The 19,642-nt window shown below is 40.2% G+C and overlaps 1 protein-coding gene across 1 annotated transcript; it reads right to left on the bottom strand.

Annotated features, from left to right (window-relative positions):
• Positions 1-661: 661 nt before the first annotated feature.
• On the bottom strand, positions 662-15,971 carry LOC100489121. Its single transcript, XM_031895317.1, has 6 exons — positions 15,844-15,971; positions 9,731-10,129; positions 8,080-8,103; positions 6,462-6,542; positions 4,118-4,224; positions 662-2,227 (listed from the first exon to the last, which is right to left on the bottom strand). Exons 1-6 carry the CDS (start codon positions 15,893-15,895, stop codon positions 2,138-2,140), a joined length of 753 nt encoding a protein of 250 aa, XP_031751177.1. The 5' UTR covers positions 15,896-15,971; the 3' UTR covers positions 662-2,137.
• Positions 15,972-19,642: the final 3,671 nt, after the last annotated feature.

Raw genomic sequence — 19,642 nt, 5'->3', positions numbered from 1 at the left:
AACTGTAAATTGGGCTGTTGCTGTATGTTTTTGGAACTGGGATCTTTGTACTGTGCACAGGAAAAGCCAATAGGCAGGTACAGGTATTGGCAGGGTCACCATTAGAAACTTTGGGGCCCCACACAAGTTACTAATATGGGGCCCCCATGAACACCAACGCGCTGTACCAACACTTTGGCCACACCCTTTGTGTGTGCAATATAAACGGCTGATGTTATACTATAATAAGCTGTTCATATAAAGTGCTAATAAATCATTCAGTTTATTGGGGGTCAGTGGAGTTTGCCCAAAGTTTAACCTCTTCCCACCTACCTGCCCTGCTCTGTGCTGTCATTGCTTGATATAGAAGTAACATACGTTTTTCCATAAGTTATGTAAACTAGGTAAGTTTAGGGGCCCAGTGATCTTGCTTTGGGGTCCAATAACTAGTCAATAGTAGTTCATAAACATAGTAAATGTGCTAATAATCAGTATTTTAATTGCAAGGTCAGGGGAGTTTATATGTAAGTTACGTAAGTTTCTTTGAAAATAAGTTTTTGCATAAGATACGTAAATTGCAAAGTTCATGTAGGAGACGCTAATATAATTCAGTAAATGGATCCCAATATAAACAGTCGTTACTCTATAATAAGCAGCTCACATTAATAGTTTAAATGAATAATTAATGTGCTAATAATCAGTCAGTTTATTGGGTGCAGTGGAATTTACCGTAGGTTTTCATTGAGGGTGAGTGGAGTTTGTCCCGGCAAAGCTTCTCTGCATTGTCTTTTGCTTGATACGCAAGTTACTTAAGTTTCAATAATTTTTTGCAGAAATCACATAAATTGCAGAAGTTTCGGTGTAACTTACCGGACCCCCTTACAGAAAAAGATTTTACGGGCCTGACACAATTGTACCCCCTTCCCCCCCATCCGATAGCTGCCCTATGTACCAGATCCATTATTCAGAAATCCCTTATCCAGAAAGCTCCGAATTACAGCAAGTCCAAAATAAGCAAATAATTCACATTTTTGAAAATGATTTCCTTTTTCTGTGTAATAATAAAACTGCACTAAGATATAATTCATCCTTATTGGAGGCTGATGAACAACCCTTCTGGTTTTAATTTATATTTACATTATTTCAATTAAATAATTTTTTAGTAGACTTGAGGTATGGAGCTCCAAATTAGGACCCCTTATCTGAAAAACCTCAAGTCCCGACCATTCTGGATAACAGGTCCCACACTTGTACAAGGAGAACCCAAGCAGCCATTACTTGTTCCCTAATGACCAAAGTCAGTTCTTTTGTTCTTCATGGTTTTCCATGGTGCTAAGGCCCCAAACGTTGTACAGGGCAACTGGAAACAAATGTTTATCTAATGGTGTTTGGATATTTATAGCTACTAATCATTTTAAACACATGAATAAATTGCTAATGGAAAATATATCCTCAGTAGAAACAATTTTTCTGCATAAAAAAATGTGCACGTTTCATAAAATTTTGTGCAACAGCAGGGAATCATCTGCCAATGGAAAGAAGACTGATTGTATATATATATATATGTATATATACACATATGTTTATGTATATTTGGTCTCTATGATATTTAGGCAAGGTTGCTATAAATAAGCAGGATAAAGCCAATAGCACTGTGAAACCTCTCCGTAAAAGCAAAAATACACAATCCCACAGCAAATTATGTCCTTTCACATAATTATGTAATTTTCCTTATTTTCCTCGTGTTTATGTTTGGAGTACCCTTGTTTGCCTGTCTTCGGATATCTCATTCCATCGGTTAGGAGCTCCAGAAAAGATTCTGTCCATTTGTATCAGTATGAAAAATACTGAATCATGAGAAATTGCCCAGATGGTGGAATAAATTCATTTCTAGATAAATGAGAGTGGGTGGATCATCTCCTGCAGAGGTCCTCTAGGAGTAATATTCACATTCCTGATGGGGATTTGAGGAATTTTCACATTCTCACATTCTTATGAAAGCTTCTGAACGCTTTGATATGGGCTACCATTTTGCTTCCTGGACATGACTCCTCCATTGGCACTACTCTGGCTACCATATCAATGCTCAGGAATATTTATCTCTGCATTGGAAGTTACATCTCCAGGATCTACAGGGAGAAATTCTCTTGCCCATTTATTATTTAGCCAGGCTGTAAACATAATCTTCTGGATTCTGAGGCGTCCCCATAGCAAAATAGTTGCACGATTCATAAAGTGTTGAAATAGCCTGTTAATAAAAAAAGAGCAATAATTATTTAGCTTCTCTTTTGTATATGTAATGGTAGCAGTTTTAGTATTTCTAATAAGATTACAAATAACATTCCATTAGGTTACCACATACCATACATATCTACAGGCCCTGCTGTAGTGGGAGCAATGATGGGGGCACTTTACCCCATACACGGTGGCACTACAGTAGAAACAGCAGTACTGATCTCATTCAATGAGCTCTTTGCTAAACCCTTCACTACTTTCAAATCTCTTATTCATGGAATTGGGAAAAATAAAAAAAAAATGCTAGAACTATTGTCTGCTGAACAATTGGGTCTTCAGGCTCCGTGGTTGTCCCAGGATTCCAAATGCTAAAATCTAAAATATTCAAAATGGAGAGCTTCTGAGTGAGAGTGATATGGAGAGTTTTTGGGCCACCATAAGGAATAACCTTGCAAGAAGTTATTTGCTACGTAGATAGGAAATTACTGTATATTGTGAGCACTTCCATCTATTTTATTCACAGGAAGAATTTTGGGAGCTTTAGATCTTCTTTCTCTGGTATCCAAAAAATATCCTTTGAGAGGCACTTATAAGAAATCAATTATACAAAAACATTATTATTAGAAGATTTTGAGAATATCAGCTAAACTTTGCCAATAGCAAAGGAAAAGAATAGTTCTGCCTTATTGCAATCGCTCAGTCCAATTGGTATGTTCTCACGTATGGGATTCTATAAAAATGAATCAGTAAAAGCAAAACACAGATAGATAAAACTTTACCCGAGCTCTTTCATTTAACTATGACCACAACCCTCTCTCACACAGTTTCCATTGAAATAAATTTATATTAAAAAAATGTTATAGGTGATTCCAAATCAATCGGTGTCCCCTGTTGGTAAATCTAGTTTGGTGTTGTCCAACTTTTTTATGTATTGGTCCATTTATATTAAATTTAAGTGGTTTTTATGAGAATATATTTTGCCCATGAGTAGGTTAAGGGATGAATAAATCCACTGGAAGGCCACATCCAATCAGATCTGGGCTGGTTGCTAGGCTGCTGTGGGATTCCATAGACAGTCAATATTTTTTGAACCTATCAGGGGTTTTTTGAACCTCTGTGTACCTGAAATACAAGGGCCTATTTTGTATCAAAGTATGGACCTGCATTCAGTTGATGTCTCTAGCTAGAGATGCTATCCTAGAGAGTGCCTAGACATGCCAATCTTGCCCTTTATAGGACATGTAAATCCTACATTTTCCTACCATGTATATAGGTTGGGTGCATCTGCCCCACCCAAATGGCATCATTTATGAACTATATATCCCCTCCATTTTCCATAACATTTTCCTAAAACAAACAGCAGCTTTCGCATGGTGGCCATTTTCCATCTGACATAATCAGTGACTTTTGCAAGTAAGTTCATGCAATGAAGAATGCAGGCTTACATGGGCAGAACTTACTTTGATGACAAGTCCTGCTTGGATTGACCATTGTAATGGTTAAGATGAGTTTAGGAGAAGAGTTTAGGAGAAAAAGTAGGAGCAGACAGCTAGAGCAGAGTTTCTATGGGAACCAGTAATGCCATCTCCTCACTGGCTGCTAGACTGGAGGGCGTGTTTAGGAACCTAAGCTGAGAAGAACTGAAAATGCTCAGCAGACAACAGCCAAAGCCTCACTATTAACCTTCCAACATCCAGAGTGGTAGGTATTTAAAGATTTCAAGGAGGTTGTTCACTGATTAATTTTTTGTATGGGGGGGGGGGGTTACATGTCCTTTAAACTGTTGCTGGTGCAGTATTTCTAGATGTTGGGTGCAGTATCTTAAGATGAGCTAGAAATCTGCAGGTTAGAGTTGTATTTGGTCTACAGTTCCAGGTCATCAATAAGAGAGGGCTGTAATTACCCATTGCACAGAATCTGAGGAAGAACTTTCCTCCCTGTCATTCATATTTTCCTGCATTTCATTCAGTTCCACAGCTTCTGGCGCTCTCTGATGTAACGGAAGTATATCTATAAAGTAATAATAAAAATAACATGTGAGATACATACTAATAAACATGAAACTAATATATATAACATATCATGCAATATAAAAAAGTTCATTTGTTCAAGGTATCTAGACTCTAGTTTTGCTCTTGATAAAGAGTCCTACCACTTTGTTCATTCCTGGCCTGATCTATTTGATAGATTAAGAACTATGAAGATTTGGGCCCTTTTGGTTCCCTCTATGTGTAATGTGTGCCATTGGTAAGGAATATGAGTAATATCAATCTGTCACTCTATCAGTAGGTTATAAAATGCCATTGGTACATTGATACAGTGCTGTACCATTGGGTTTCTGTAAGACTTTTCCTCAGGGCCCAAACAATAGGATCACCCCAATTTCACTAAGAGCATTTGTTCAAAAGTTACTGCTCGTAAAATCTATTTATTAAGGTTCGAGACTCTAGAGCAACGGTTTTCTTTGTTGGGGGGGTGGTGCGTTGGAGATGTTGGTTGACCAAAAGTAGAAGTTTGCTCTGTGAAGGCAACTAAGAAAGCTGTCGGGTGCGGAAAACACATTAGGTGAAGGTGTGACTTTTGACACATTTACACATCCATTATTTCCATTATTTGTAAGTTCAAAAGACCTACAGTGCAATTGTGCAACTTCCTCTCCCACCAAACAGTGTTTTGCAAAGACCTCTGTGATCTGCAGCTATGCCATGCCTGCCTTTATACTCACTAACCTCTATTATATAATAAATAGCACTGGGATAGTTTCTTCTGGTTACAAACTATTTTGTTACTTCTATATAGAACCCCTGCTAAATGCCTTACACACAGGGCAACAAAAAACTGCCCTGCACAGCGAATCATATTTTGATCAATGTAATATTTCACTATAGGGCTGTAGCCAAAGGAGTAGAAGTCAAAGTTGAGTGTAGAAGAAGTTAAAATGAGTCAAATACATTTGTTTAGCCTGATTTGGTCATCCAAGCGGTGGGCTTCATAGGGCTGAATCTTTTGACTTCTGAGCAAATGTTTGGATCCCAGTAGGGGCTTATGCTGTATATCTACATATTAAGAATATATACTGTATGGTTCTTAAAAAGTTCCTTTACAGGTCTTTGTAGAATGCAAACTGTCTAAACCTTGGGAGTAAAATTTAACACATTAAAACCAAAATACTATTTCTGCTCCTCTAAAATACCAAATGTTGTAAGTTGTTCCATAGTTACATAGGGGCCATTAAGTTCAACCCTTCCAAGTAAACCCAGCACCCACAACCTATACTTACCAATCTATACACTCATATACATAAACTATATATACCAACATCAATACTAATTGTAGATATTAGTATCACAATAGCCTTGGATATTCTGCTTGTTCAAGAACTCATCCAGGCCCCTCTTATAGGCACTAACAGAATCTGCCATTACCACATCTCTAGGAAGGGCATTCCCCAACCTCACTGCCCTCACCGTGAGGAACCCCCTACGCTGCTTCAAATGGAAGCTCCTTTCCTCTAATCTAAAGGGGGGGCCTCTGGTGCGCTGATTGTTTTTATGGAAAAAAAGAACCCCCCCATCTGCCTATAATCCCCTCTAATGTACTTGTACAGAGTAATCATGTCCCCTCGCAAGCGCCTCTTTTCCAGAGAAAACAACCCCAACCTCGACAGTCTCACCTCATAGCTTAACCCTTCCATCCCCTTTACCAGTTTAATTGCAGTCTCTGCTCTCTCCCCAGCTCATTAATATCCTTCTTAAGGATATAAAATGGATTATTGCCCCTGCACAGCTTCAGCAACCACCACTAAAAACTGATTGGCCCTATGGGGCCACAAATAGCTAAAATATTTGGTTCCTTGCTGGCCTACAGAATAGCACTAAAAATACATTTCTGGAGTTCCAGCATGATAATAGGACCATTGTTTATAAAATATCATTGGCAAGTGATGTTTTTCTAAGGGATCCCTAGCCTAAGGAGCCATTGCTGTTGTTGGGCCACAACGCCCGACATCCTGTGATAGCAGAAGTCTGGTATCTGTGGGGCAATACAGCTCTACATCTCTAATATGAATACATTGTGAGGCCAGCTTTAGAATTTCCTGCCCAACGACAATAACCCCATCCCAGCCAGTAATGACATAACCCAGTACATATATGCCCTTTATAGCCTCCTCTTAGCTCCCCTGATCCATAGCTCATACAGTAACAATAACAGGAATAGTTTGATGACACTGAGATTAAACTACTTACTTGCTTTCTTTTTTCTTTTGTACAGAAAATATCCCAATGATATCACAGCAGCAATGATCACAAACACAGCCAGATAAGCCACTAAAAACAAAAATAACAATTATACTCATAAACAAAACATGTATTTGTATATTTGCCTTTCATGTTTAGTTAAATGGCCTTTGTTTGCAATACATTGGGACACAGATAAAAACAAAATGGGGCCAATGGTCTATTTACTAAAGTCTATGCAATCAATTTTGAATGTTTCTGCAGTTATTGCTTGATTACCAATAGTAAGGCATTAAATCCAAATCAGCATGCAAAGTCTTTTACAGTATAAACTATGGCAGGGATCCCCAACCTTTTATACCTGTGAGCCACATTCAAATGGAAAAAGTGTTGGGGAGCAACACAAGCATGGAAAAAGTTCCTGGGGTGCCAATAAGAGCTACGATTGGCTATTTGGTAGCCCCTATGGGGACTGGTAGCCTATAGCAGGCTCTGTTTGGCTTTACACTGGGTTTTATGCAACCAAAACTTGCCCCCAAGCCAGAAATTCAAAAATAAGCACCTACTTTGAGGCCCCTGGGAGCAACATCCAAGGGGTTGGGGAGCAACATGTTACTCACGAGCCACTGGTTGGGGAACACTGAACTATGGTATTCCATTAGCATATTAATTTGGATTAGTCAGTCATTTTCTACCTATCAAAATCCTGGTCATAGTGAGCAAAGTGCCGTGAACTTGCAGTCACACAAGCAAAGACAGGCTTAAGTTCCTTATCAGGTTGGCCTAGCTGCTGATTGGTTCACTGGTACATTCTTAATTTTAACATGATATGTTTCTTTTAAGCCACCAAGACAAATATTGGTTTATGCAGAAGCACAAACACAACATGGACATGAATGCAGGCAGACTTAAGGTGGCCATACACGTGGCGATCCGACGATGTTTCGTACGACCATCGGTCGCACGAAACATCGTAAGATCCGCCACACACCATTCAGGGCTGAATCGGCAGGTAAGGAGGTAGAAACAATAGGATTTCTACCTCCTTCTGCCGATTCAGCTCTGAAGGGAGAATTTTGGTCAGGCGCCTTCTATGGCGCCCGATCAAAATTTTCAAACTTGTCCGATCGGCGAGTCGTCCGATATCGGCAGCTTCCTGCGATATCGGTCGACTCGCCGACATGCCATACACGCACCGATTATCGTACGAAACGAGGTTTCGTACGATAATATCGGTGCGTGTATGGCCACCTTTACCTTTGGTAAAATCTATGGTAGATGCTATAAACAGAAAGGAAAGAAAGAAAGTTACAGAACTGAACACTGAGCATTCTCCCAGCCTGACGAACCACCACCAAAACGTTGCTGCTACACTTTGAATAAACACGCAGGGGCTAAGCCCCGCTTGCATCACACTCATTGTCAATTTCTTGCTGGATTTCTGCGAGAGTGCTGACTCTCTAGACTGTGCACCGAGTCTAGTTATGGAGGAGGTAAGTGTGCTGGTGGAACTTTTTGTCTTATATTCTTAATTTTAACATGATATGTCTCATTTAATCCACCAATACAAATAATGGTTTATGCAGAGGCACAAACACCACATGGACATGAATGCAGGCAGACTTACCTTTGGGAAAATCTGTGGTAGATTCTATAAACAGAAAGGAAAGAAAGAAAGTTATAGAACTAAACACTGAGCATCATCCCAACTTATAGTATAGACAGTAATTCCTATTCAAGCACATAGTTTAAAAAAGGGCAACAGACTCAGGTTTAACGCTTATTCAGTTATTTCCTAAAACTTTTCAATGGATCCAAACACAAAAAAATGTAGACTACAGCAAGGAATCTAGAGCTTTTTGGGCAAATGAAGGAGGCACCTATGCCCCAACGTGGAACAAAATGACCTTTCATAATAATAATAATATTCATGGCGGCAATCGTATGTTTTCAAGCAAGGAATCCATCTTTTTCTGTGTGGAATATACACTGTTACGTCTATGTACTTTATGTGTATACATCTTTACATGCTATTTGTATGCACAGCTCTGTGCTCTCATACAATACATTTATAGTACAGACAGGGGAAAAAACATTGCAATAAATACATTTGAACTATACACATTCTGAGGATACACAAATACAACATTCACTTTGGGATTCAGATAAACACTGAGCACCTCACAAAACCAGAATCTGAACCATCAGCCATGTCACTTAAAAGCCATAGACAACCAACAGATACAGTTTTCATTTTGCTAGATTGTAAGCTTTGTGAGTAAGAGATCTCTTTCTTCTTACATCTTGTAACATGTGGCACACAGTCTTTGTATGTTTTATTTTTTGTAATATTTGTAACCACAGTCTGTACTATTAATGTGCTGCATGAGAAATTAGCAATTACTAAAGAGCATACTGTATGTGCATACGTGCCAACTGCAACCCAGCCCCATACTTCACCTCCTGACAGTATAACTGCCCAAGAACAGCTTTTGTACCAACAACTAAAAGCAAACAACCACAATATTGAATGTATAATTACACACAAGATAACATATACACTTCCCCTATAGATAATAAAAATATACATTCAAAGGACATACTTTCTACATGCTTAAGTTTTAGGGGGCATGTGGTAGTTTTAATTATTTAATGAAATAGGTGTATGTATTCCATATTCATACCTCTGGGCCAAAGGGTGTCTAATCCAATACATCTCCTTCCTTCTCAAAAATTTCAACCTATCCCTACCTCTCCTTAATGATGGGGGGGTGTCAATTACCTGAAAGCTCATTTGGCTGGGGGCATATCTGGCCAAATGAAAATGTTCTGGTATGGGTTGTTTAAATCCTGGTATGATACAATCTGTCCTAGGAGGGATTAAATATTTTTATGTGTGTGATTTCCAAGCAGGCTTGAGAAAGGGCAAGAGAAGACCTGAAATGTTGTCTAGTTTCGGGGCCCATTTTGAATCCCAGTCCAGGCCTGTTCCCAGGTATTACGCCAAGGCCCCTGAACTGAGTAAGGGACCTCAGAGAAAAATAATAAAATATACCCAGAGGAACTCATGATCGCATATGAGACGTTTGGCTTTCCTACGATGGACAATGCAGAGTACAGAAAAATATCTGCATAAATAACTAATTTGGATGCAAAAAACTATTCAGTATTTATCACAGTTTGAAATACAACAGTATAAAATGTCTCAACACACTGCAAGAGTGTTTCTGTCTGTGTGGGTGTTTGCCAGTGAGTAGTGTGTGAGATGATGTTCTTACCAGTAGAAGATGGGGAGTCGGTTACATATAATATTGTGCCAGTTCCTTTGCCAAATCGAAGTTCTGGTTTATCTATGGTGACCTCACAAATGTAAGTTCCAGCATCGCTCTTATTGACAGAGAAAAGCCAGAGCTCGGCTTTATCCTTCATTAATCGATAGTCACTCTGATCCCGTGACGTTACTCTGACTTCTGATTTATTGTTTGCCCACATAACATTGGCTAAAACTGTCCCATTAGGAGCTGCCCTCGGTGATTCATAATATAATTTCCACCAGACTCTGATCCTCTCGTCTTCATACTCAGTATCCCAGGAGCAAGTGATGTTGGCATTCCCTCCCTCTGTAACCGATAAAGTCCCAGGAGTCTGAGTGACTCTCAGTCCGGCACCTCCAAAAACTATTGGGCAAATATTCAGTTATTTAAAGAAAAATGATATTCAATACTAAAATACAACAGGTACAAAATATTAGGTGTAGTTGTGATTCATAATGCTTTTTCCAATATTTCTGCAGGCTTGTCCCTACTGCAATGTTGATGCAATGATGTTATATGGCTCTGGCTAAGGACCACTAGTGCAAAAGGCATCTGTATCTCTGGGGCATGGAAAGTGGGCAGGACAATAAGCTAAGTTGGGGCACTGCCACAGCAGACTGGCAATAAATAGCCATTAGCTTTACTGGGTGGCTATCCCCTGATCCATGAGTGTATCCTAGAGTCCAGGCTGAAATAAATGGGTAGCAATTCCACACATTTCATTGCTTGTCTGCCAGAAGCTTCGCCCACGTGGTTATTAATGTCACTTGGATGTGGGGACAAATTGCTCCATGGTAAGTGCCTTTAATGGAGAGACATTATCACTTTTTAGGTGATTAAAGCTTAAAAAACACTGTCTGTCACCATCTGGGCTGTTAATTGTTGTGGTTGGCTTCCCTTAGCTCCCAAGCACTTTCCTATGTCATAGTGAATATTTCCTATCTATGGGTATCAGTGTGCTTTTGGCCAATACGAGATTATGGAGTCTGTTACTTAAGGGCAGGGATCCCCAACCTTTTATACCAGTGAGCCACATTCAAATGGAAAAAGTGTTGGGGAGCAACACAAGCATGGAAACAGTTCCTGGGGGTGCAAATAAGAGCTATAATTGGCTATTTGGTAGCCCCTATGTGGACTGGCAGCATATAGAAGGCTCTGTTTGGCTTTACACTGGGTTTTTATGCAACCAACTCTTGCCTCCAGGCCAGGAATTCAAAAATGAGCACCTACTTTGAGACCACTGGGAGCAACATCCAAGGGGTTGGGGAGCAACATGTTGCTCATGAGCCACTGGTTGGGGATCACTGCTAAAGTGCAATAGACAGAGTTAATGACTTGGACCAAAAGTAACACTAGTGCCAGTTTACTGAATTTGTAAACATATCCGACATTGCAGAATTTCTGGTGCACATCTATCGCTTATTATTGCAATATACAGTATAACATTATATCAATATTACATAAGCTGTTTGGCAAGGTATGGTAAAGACCAGTGCCACAATTATCATCAAATATAGACACAACTCTTGCCAATTTCTATCTCTCTCCTAAGTGTAAAGTGCTCAGAGACAGTATTGCAGTTTGGAAAAGAAGCTGAGGGAATGTGCAACATACAGTACATGCAATTGATTTTACGGCTTTCGTTATTTTTCTTATCTCACCCAGTGATTTTGCTGCTAAATGGCTTTATAACACAACAGAAAGCTTAAAGACTCACAGATTACTTCTTAATTAATTATATGTTTCAAAAAAATTCACCGCCCTGTGCCCCAGAGGAGCTTGGAGCAGTGAAGTGTGGCTCAGCATAAAGGCCAGTTATGAGAATGTCTATTTGTTTTCCTATTAACACCTGAAAGCCCAGGTTGAACATAAATTAGGGTGAGATATAAGGCTGATGCCACACGTGGCGTTTTTACGCTGCGTATTTTCTAATTCTCTCGGCGGCTGAAAAATGCACAATATCATCATCCAAAGAAATAACTTGAAAAGACTCGAAGCAAACCACACAAAGCGTAAATACGCTAGAAAACGCCTTAGCACGGATTTTTCAAGCGTTTGCCGAAATACGCCAGTATTTGCACAGCAAGCTATTCCTATGTATACACAAAGGCAGCTGCCAGACCTAGCCGAAATACGCGGCGTTTTTTACTATTTCGCACTATTAGCACCATGGAAACAGGATTTTCTACATCACCAGTACTAGGCTGAAAAACACCATAGTCAGGGGCTGTGTGGCTTGCGCGGTGTTTTTAGGCTGAGAAAATACGCAGCGTAAAAACGCCACGTGTGGCATCAGCCTTATGAAGGCTTATTTGCTGCCCTAGATTTTCTGGGAACTGTGGTTAAATGATTAATATACATTATAGTTATAGAGTCCATTATAAGCAAATTAGTCTAATTATTAAAAATGATTGCTTTTTTTCTCTGTAATAATAAAACAGTAGCTTGTACTTGATGGGAATTAAGCTGCATGAATCCATATTGGAGGCAAAACAATTCTATTGGGTTTATTTCATGTTAAAATTATTTTTAGCAGATGCTGGTGTGGAGATCCAAATTTTAAAAAGATCCCTTATGTGGAAATTCCCAGGTCCCAAGTATTCTGGATAACAGATCATACGTATACCTGTACCAATATGTTTTCCTATAACTGTACTTCTTATAGTTCTACTTGCAATTGGTCACTTTAACTGCAGCCAAGTGGGTTTGCTGTGTGCATTGAAGCCCTGTAAGCAGTGTTACCCATCTGGGTGCTGCTTGTTAAAGGCTCAGATCCTTATGCAGAAATAAGAGCACTGCCCTGATGCACAGCACTTATAACCAAAGTGGGAAATGGCCCTTTGCCACCCATGCAGGCCGGCGTACGGAGAGGAAGTTTTCAGACTGGAGAGACGCAGGGTATAAGCACTGTGATGTTTAAGGGAAATGATACCTATAACAAATTTCATTTTTAAAGTTTATTGCTGTGAAATCATCTGCATATATTTTATTTTTTACATTCCCTCTATGATCAAGGCCTTAAAGTGGATGATCCCTATCATTTTAACTGGATAAAGTTTGATTAACCAGATTGGGATTTTTCTAACAACTGCAGGCAGTTTAATTTTAATTTCAAAACACTGATTGGCTGAGATTGTTCTTAACTTGCCCTCGTTACCACTAAACTTCCCTCTTTTCTCAGTAATTGCAACTGAAATTGCTCTGTCTTATTATTAAAGTGACTGATACATGTTTCAATAGCATCGGAAACATGAAAGAGAAAATATATTTCCCCTCAAGTCTGATTTTTTAGACTTTTCAGTATACAGGTATTTCAAATATTTGCTCACAATAGGTGTGTTTTTTCAGTGAATAAGAGAAGTCATCCAACTCTAACCTTTAATTATTATTATTATTTTTAACTTTGTCCTGTTGATAATTCTGCAGCGCTATGTTTATATAAATGGCCCACACAGTTATTTATGCACCGATGTATTACTGTTATTTTCAATTTTCTTTTTTTTATTGAAATTCTTAGTGTTCTTACACACAAGCATCTCAGCCGGCGCTACACTGTGTTGTATCTTTATGCGTTTCACCTCAGGGGCAACTTGATGCACTCCAAGTGCCGAAGGAAGGTGGAAAGCATGAAGTTGGTAACATTGATGATGACGGGTGCCCCTCACTGGAATAAAATAACTGCAGAATAGGGCATTGCTACCTGCAACCCTCAGTATATTTCCTAAACAATTCTGACATTATTGGACCAGTACTTGGAATACCAAATTCATTTGCACTGGATACCACAACAGTATTTATAAAAATATATTTATTGTACAGAGCATAGTCTGGAATTGTATTTGTAGTGCCAAGAAGGATAGTGTAGCACTTGTCCCCCCCTTTGTGGGTCCAATGACCCTCTCACAGGGGTCGCCTAAGACCATCGGAAAACACATAACACAAGTTTGAGAACCACTGGCTTAGAGGCTGCCCATGGCTAGAATGTTCTGGCATTCTCTGTAAGCAACATTTATCTAAGAGGGAGAAACCAAAATATAAATATTTGGTTTTGGTTGAATACTAAATCATCAGCAAGAGTGCCAGTGAGTACTGAACCCTAATGTGTAGAAGGGGATATGACTGCTTCTGGGTTGCATTCACTTTTTAAAACATCTGACTTCACTGCTACTAGACATCTGGAACGGGGGTGCTGCAATAATCAAGAACTGTTACTTATAGTTACATAGGGTTGAAAAAGGACCAGAGTCCATCAAGTTCAACCCTTCCAAGTAAACCCAGCACACACAGCCCACACCTACCAATCTGCACCAACACATACATAAACTATTTATACAAACATTAATACTAACTGTAGATATTAGTATCCCAATAGCCTTGGATATTCTGCTTGTTCAAGAACTCATCCAGGCCCCTTTTATAGGCATTAACAGAATCTGCCATTACCCCATCTCTAGGAAGGCCATTCCCCAACCTCACTGCCCTCACCGTGAGGAACCCCCTACGCTGCTTCAAATGGAAGCTCCGTTCCCCTAATCTAAAGGGGGGAGCCTCTGGTGCGATGATTGTTTAAATTATATAAGGTAGTTGCACCATGAACCTAGTGCCTACTCCAGGGGTCCCCAACCTTTTCTACCTGTGTGCAACTTTTAAATATAAAAAAAATTGGGAAGCAACGAATGAAAAGAGTTCCTAAGGAGTGACCAATAGGGGCTGTGATTGGTTATCCGGTAGCCCAATGTGGACTGGCAGCCTACAGAAAGCTCTGTTTGGCATTACACATGGTCTTTATGCCTCCAAGCCAGAAATTCAAAAAATGGGCATTTGCTTTGAGGCCACTGGGAGCAACAGCCAAGGGGTTGGTGAGCAACATGTTACTCCTGAGCCATTGGTTGGGGATCACTGCCTACATCATATAGATAAAATGCAAATTTTGTTTACCATTCCCTGAAATGCCATAAAAAGATTTTTGCAGTAGTTCCGGTAGCTCCTAGTTAGGTCACTGCCATTTATACAGATTTCACTTCTCCCCAGCTTTCCGTTACTAGTGTGCTCACTGGCTAACTAGAAATGATTTGGGGAAGGGCAACTGTTGTGTGCAGATAAAGGGGCAGATTCACTAACATTTGGGGGGAAATCCTCTACTTTTCTCCTTTCCTTTCCTCAAAGAAAATGTATTTCACCTAATGTTTAATTATTTTTTGCAAAGTCCCATGGAAGAAAAATGTTCTCAGCTGTGCAAAATGTTCCACAGATGAACATTCTAAATGTATAAAAAAATGATTTTTTTTTAAAAAAAGTATTGGTGACCTTGATTGTGAATACTGGGCAACTTGCTAGAGTTTGCCCATAGGTAACAATTCTTTTTGTCCTGATGCATTTTAATATAAATGTGAATAAAATGTGAGCAGAGGGGAAAATACTATTCTGAATTCAATTCCATGGGAGAAAAACATGCCAATGTCAGTAAATCTACCCATTAATGTAATTGTATAAACATCATTCTTTGGCTGTTCTGTCATAGGGTCAAATCTATGACAAATCTCCCTGTTCGCGGGCGACTAATCTCCCCGAGTTGCCATCAGTTGCCATCCCACCGGCGAACTTGTAAGTCGCCGGTGGGATGGCACACGCGGCGGCGCGATTTCGGCAAATCGGCGAAAATGCCTCGCGAGGCAACTTCGCCGATTTGCCGAAATCGCCTGTGCAGCGTGTACCATCCCACCGGCGACTTACATGTTCGCCGGTGGGATGGTAGTTCAGGGAGATTAGTTGCCTGTGACAAGGGAGATTTGTCGCGGGCAACTAATCTCCCCGTGTGCCAGACCCTAAATATAAAAGCACAGTCCAGCACCAATAAAACTGTGTGCCTTACTTAGATAAGGATACAATGTAGATAAATAACCATGAAAAGTTTAAAGTAGGTAGAAAAGCAAAATAACTAGCAGATAAAAGAATAACATCCCCCTATCAAATATAATCTCCTTAATGCATGTCTGAAACAAGCAGTAGAGTTTTAGGGAGCCAATATCTGCCCCCAGAAGACCAGTAGCTCTGTACAGATGACTGGCGGCCCTTACCTTGCCAGTAGAGAGGGAGTGTGAGGATAAAGAGGTCGGAGCTTCTTGCCATACTGGCACAATCTCTAGGTGATCATCTCTGTGCTAGAACAGGCTGAGAATGCAGGAAACCGAGACGGCAGTACAGCTACACCATCGCTCCTCATTCTGAACACTTCCTCCTCTTCTTCCTCTTCGTCATCAAACACAAAAACTGGCTGCTCTAAATGAATCAACATCATTCTCTCTATGGGTGAAGGTAACCGTGCTGCCAAGGGTTAACAATTCAACTCTCAATCTTGGTGTATACCTCCACCAAGGTGTAAAAAACAAAAATAAGTTTAAACAAAGCCACTAAGAGAAAAACGCAGTTCTTGCTGCTATCAAGTTGTTCATAAAGGGCCTTTGTTGCTCGAAACATGTCAAAACTCTGTTCTGTCTGGGCCTTTGCCATAACTGAAGATAGCTCTGCTGAAAAATGATTCATTGTACTAGTTAGGGTAAATTCTTTGTTGCCCTTTAATTACAGCACAAGTCAGTAGACAGCGGAAGCCTTTATAGGACCCCTCATCCTTAAATTCTATTTTGCACACATACAGTATATGTAACATGTATGTAACCCCTATTTGGCTGTAAAAACAGGCAGTGCCAGCTAGAATGGGTTTAGAGCATGGGGTACATAGGACTCCGTCAGATGGGCTTTCGCTAATGGACATATCCACGGGGGTGTAGTGCAATTACAACTCACTGATGCTGTGTGCAGAGTAAGATAGCAAATAATGGACGCCAGAAGGTTCTTGATGATGGATCAGTGGTAACTGGGTTTATTTATCCAAGACAAATCAGTTTACAGGTTTAGATCATATACTCACATCGAGGAATTAGCAGTGACACACTCTGAGGACACCCACCGGTTTATCCCACCTCTGATGAGTCTGGGCAGGGTAAAAGCACCTGCTCAGCTCGGCACCACTATGAAGGGCAATCTAGAGATAGATACCTCAGGATGAGTACCTTAGCGGTATTAGGATCCCAACAGCCGAATAAGGATCAGGGGTTTTCACTAGCCTGATTCCTATATCTTAACCGTGGCCCTATACTAACTAGTGCTCTTGCTTCCTTTTCATAACTGCCTCACTTTCCTAGAAAGTGCTCTACTGAGTGTAACTGCCTATCTGTTCCTCGTTCACGGGGTCCCTGTCCCCGATTTCTCTAGAGTTGATGGTAACTCTAGGGTAGACTGGCTTTACTGGGGCCCTTCTGATCCCAGGCTTAGTGGACCTTTCACCTGAGACACAGAGGCAGCTAAAGAGAAAGACCCACCCCTTTGCTAAACACTATATGAGAGTGCAAAGGGTGTAATCAACCTAAGAACCAATAGGCACATATTGCAAAACTATAACTGGATACATGGGTCTTTGCCCATTAACAGCATAAACTAGGAAATGGTAGGGTTTAAAGCCATAGGGGCATGTTAACCTTATGGGCCCCTACATGTATATCAGTCAAGGCCTGGAGGAGACCCTATTATCCTGCCACCCAATCAGCCACTTGATATGCTGCCTTCCACCTTTCCGTAGATAAGAGCTGCACCAGGCACATACACAGGCCCGGACTGGCAATCTGTGGGTTTTGGCAAATGCCAGAGGGCCTGCTGTAAGATGCCATAGGCAGTCACTATTCAGTGGGCCTTAGGGGACCTCAGTGTACAGGTATGGGATCCAGAAACCCGTTATCCAGAAAGCTCCGAATTACAGAAAGCCTGTCTCCCATAGACTCCATTTTAATCAAATAATTCAGAATTTTAAAACTGATTTCCTTTTCTCTGTAATAATAAAACAGTACAGGTATGGGACCCGTTATCCAGAATGCTTGGGACCAAGGGTTTTCCGGATAAGGAGTCTTTCCGTAATTTGGATCTCCATACCTTAAGTCTACTAAAAAATCAATAAAACGTCAATTAAACCCAATAAGATTGTTTTGCATCCAATAAGGATTATTTATATCTTAGTTGGGATCAGTTACAAGGTACTGTTTTATTACTACAGAGAAAAAGGAAATCAGTGTAAAAATTCTGAATTATTTTATTAAAATGGAGTCTATGGGAGACAGGCTTTCCGTAATTCGGAGCTTTCTGGATAACGGGTTTCCAGATAAGGGATCCCATACCCGTACCTTGTAATTGATCCCAACTAAGATATAATTACCCCTTATTGGGGGCAGAACAGCCCTATTGGGTTTATTTCATGGTTAAATGATTCCCTTTTCTCTGTAATAATAAAACAGTACCTGTACTTGATCGCAACTAAGATATAATTACCCCTTATTGGGGGCAGAACAGCCCTATTGGGTTTATTTCATGGTTAAATGATTCCCTTTCCTCTGTAATAATAAAACAGTACCTGTACTTGATCCCAACTAAGATATAATTACCCCTTATTGGGGGCAGAACAGCCCTATTGGGTTTATTTCATGGTTAAATGATTCCCTTTTCTCTGTAATAATAAAACAGTACCTGTACTTGATCCCAACTAATCATTTAGACTGTCAGAGTTGGGGTTGTTTTCTCTGGAAAAGAGGCGCTTGCGAGGGGACATGATTACTCTGTACAAGTACATTAGAGGGGATTATAGGCAGATAGGGGGTGTTTATTTTTCCCATTAAAACAATCAGCGCACCAGAGGCCACCTCTTTAGATTAGAGGAACGGAGCTTCCATTTGAAGCAGCGTAGGGGGTTCCTCACGGTGAGGGCAGTGAGGTTGGGGAATGCCCTTCCTAGTGATGGGGTAATGGCAGATTCTGTTAATGCCTATAAGAGGGGCCTGGATGAGTTCTTGAACAATCAGAATATCCAAGGCTATTGCGATACTAATATCTACAGTTAGTATTGATGTTGGTATATATAATTTATGTATGTGATAGTATAGATTGATGTGATAGTATAGGTTGTGTGTGCTTGGATTACTTGGAAGGGTTGAACTTGATGGACTCTTTTTCAACCCTGTGTAACTATGTAACTATGGGGACCACCTAATTTCACCAAGGTGTCCAATCCCCTGTTCCTTTACTGTTATGTTCAGCACAAAACTGCACAAGTCACTTCTGTTCCAAACTGGCAGCTGCTTAGGGTCCTAGGTCAGACCTGAGCCTACTCACTGGCATCCATAACTGGTGTACATTTACCAGGGTAGCCTATATACTTCCTCTGATGAAGCGCCACATGGTGCGAAACGCGTTAGGAGATTAGGTTGCACCTGGTCATGTTTTGGTATAGTATGCTTTTGTTATGAGTTATGTTTTTGTTTATTTGAGCCAATAAATGTTGTTGTTTTTATTCCACTGAAATCTTTGCTGTTTATTCTTGTAGCCTATATACTTGCCTTTATTCTGTCAACCCTTAACTAAGGCCCTGGGTTGCCTCCCTGAAGGAGTTGAGGAAAGTGACAAAACTATAAATGGCAGTAACAGGACTCTGTGTTTGCTACAAAAGAACTTTTCTGGTGCTTATCGACTGTATTGGTGCTTCACTGTGTGGAAATAAAGACCACAAGATCTACCAGATCTGTATTTAAGCATATCAGCACACAGTCGGAATGGTCACCTTCTCAATAGAAACTTATAATACTCTCATCTAATCAGTGAACATATATCCTTCAAATGATTAATAGGGGCAGTTTTCTAAACTTATATGTGCTTAGTACAGGGGAATTCATATGCTAAACTTGCACATGTTCTCTGTCTGTACAGGCTATGGTCATTTCAAGGGAGTTTGCTTTTCCTGTGACTGCTCTGATCCATGCTCAGTTCAGGCCACACCCC

The sequence above is a fragment of the Xenopus tropicalis genome, chromosome 1 (assembly GCF_000004195.4).
Source record: "Xenopus tropicalis strain Nigerian chromosome 1, UCB_Xtro_10.0, whole genome shotgun sequence".
NCBI lineage: Eukaryota > Metazoa > Chordata > Amphibia > Anura > Pipidae > Xenopus > Xenopus tropicalis.
This window is presented reverse-complemented; position numbering and strand designations above follow the sequence as displayed.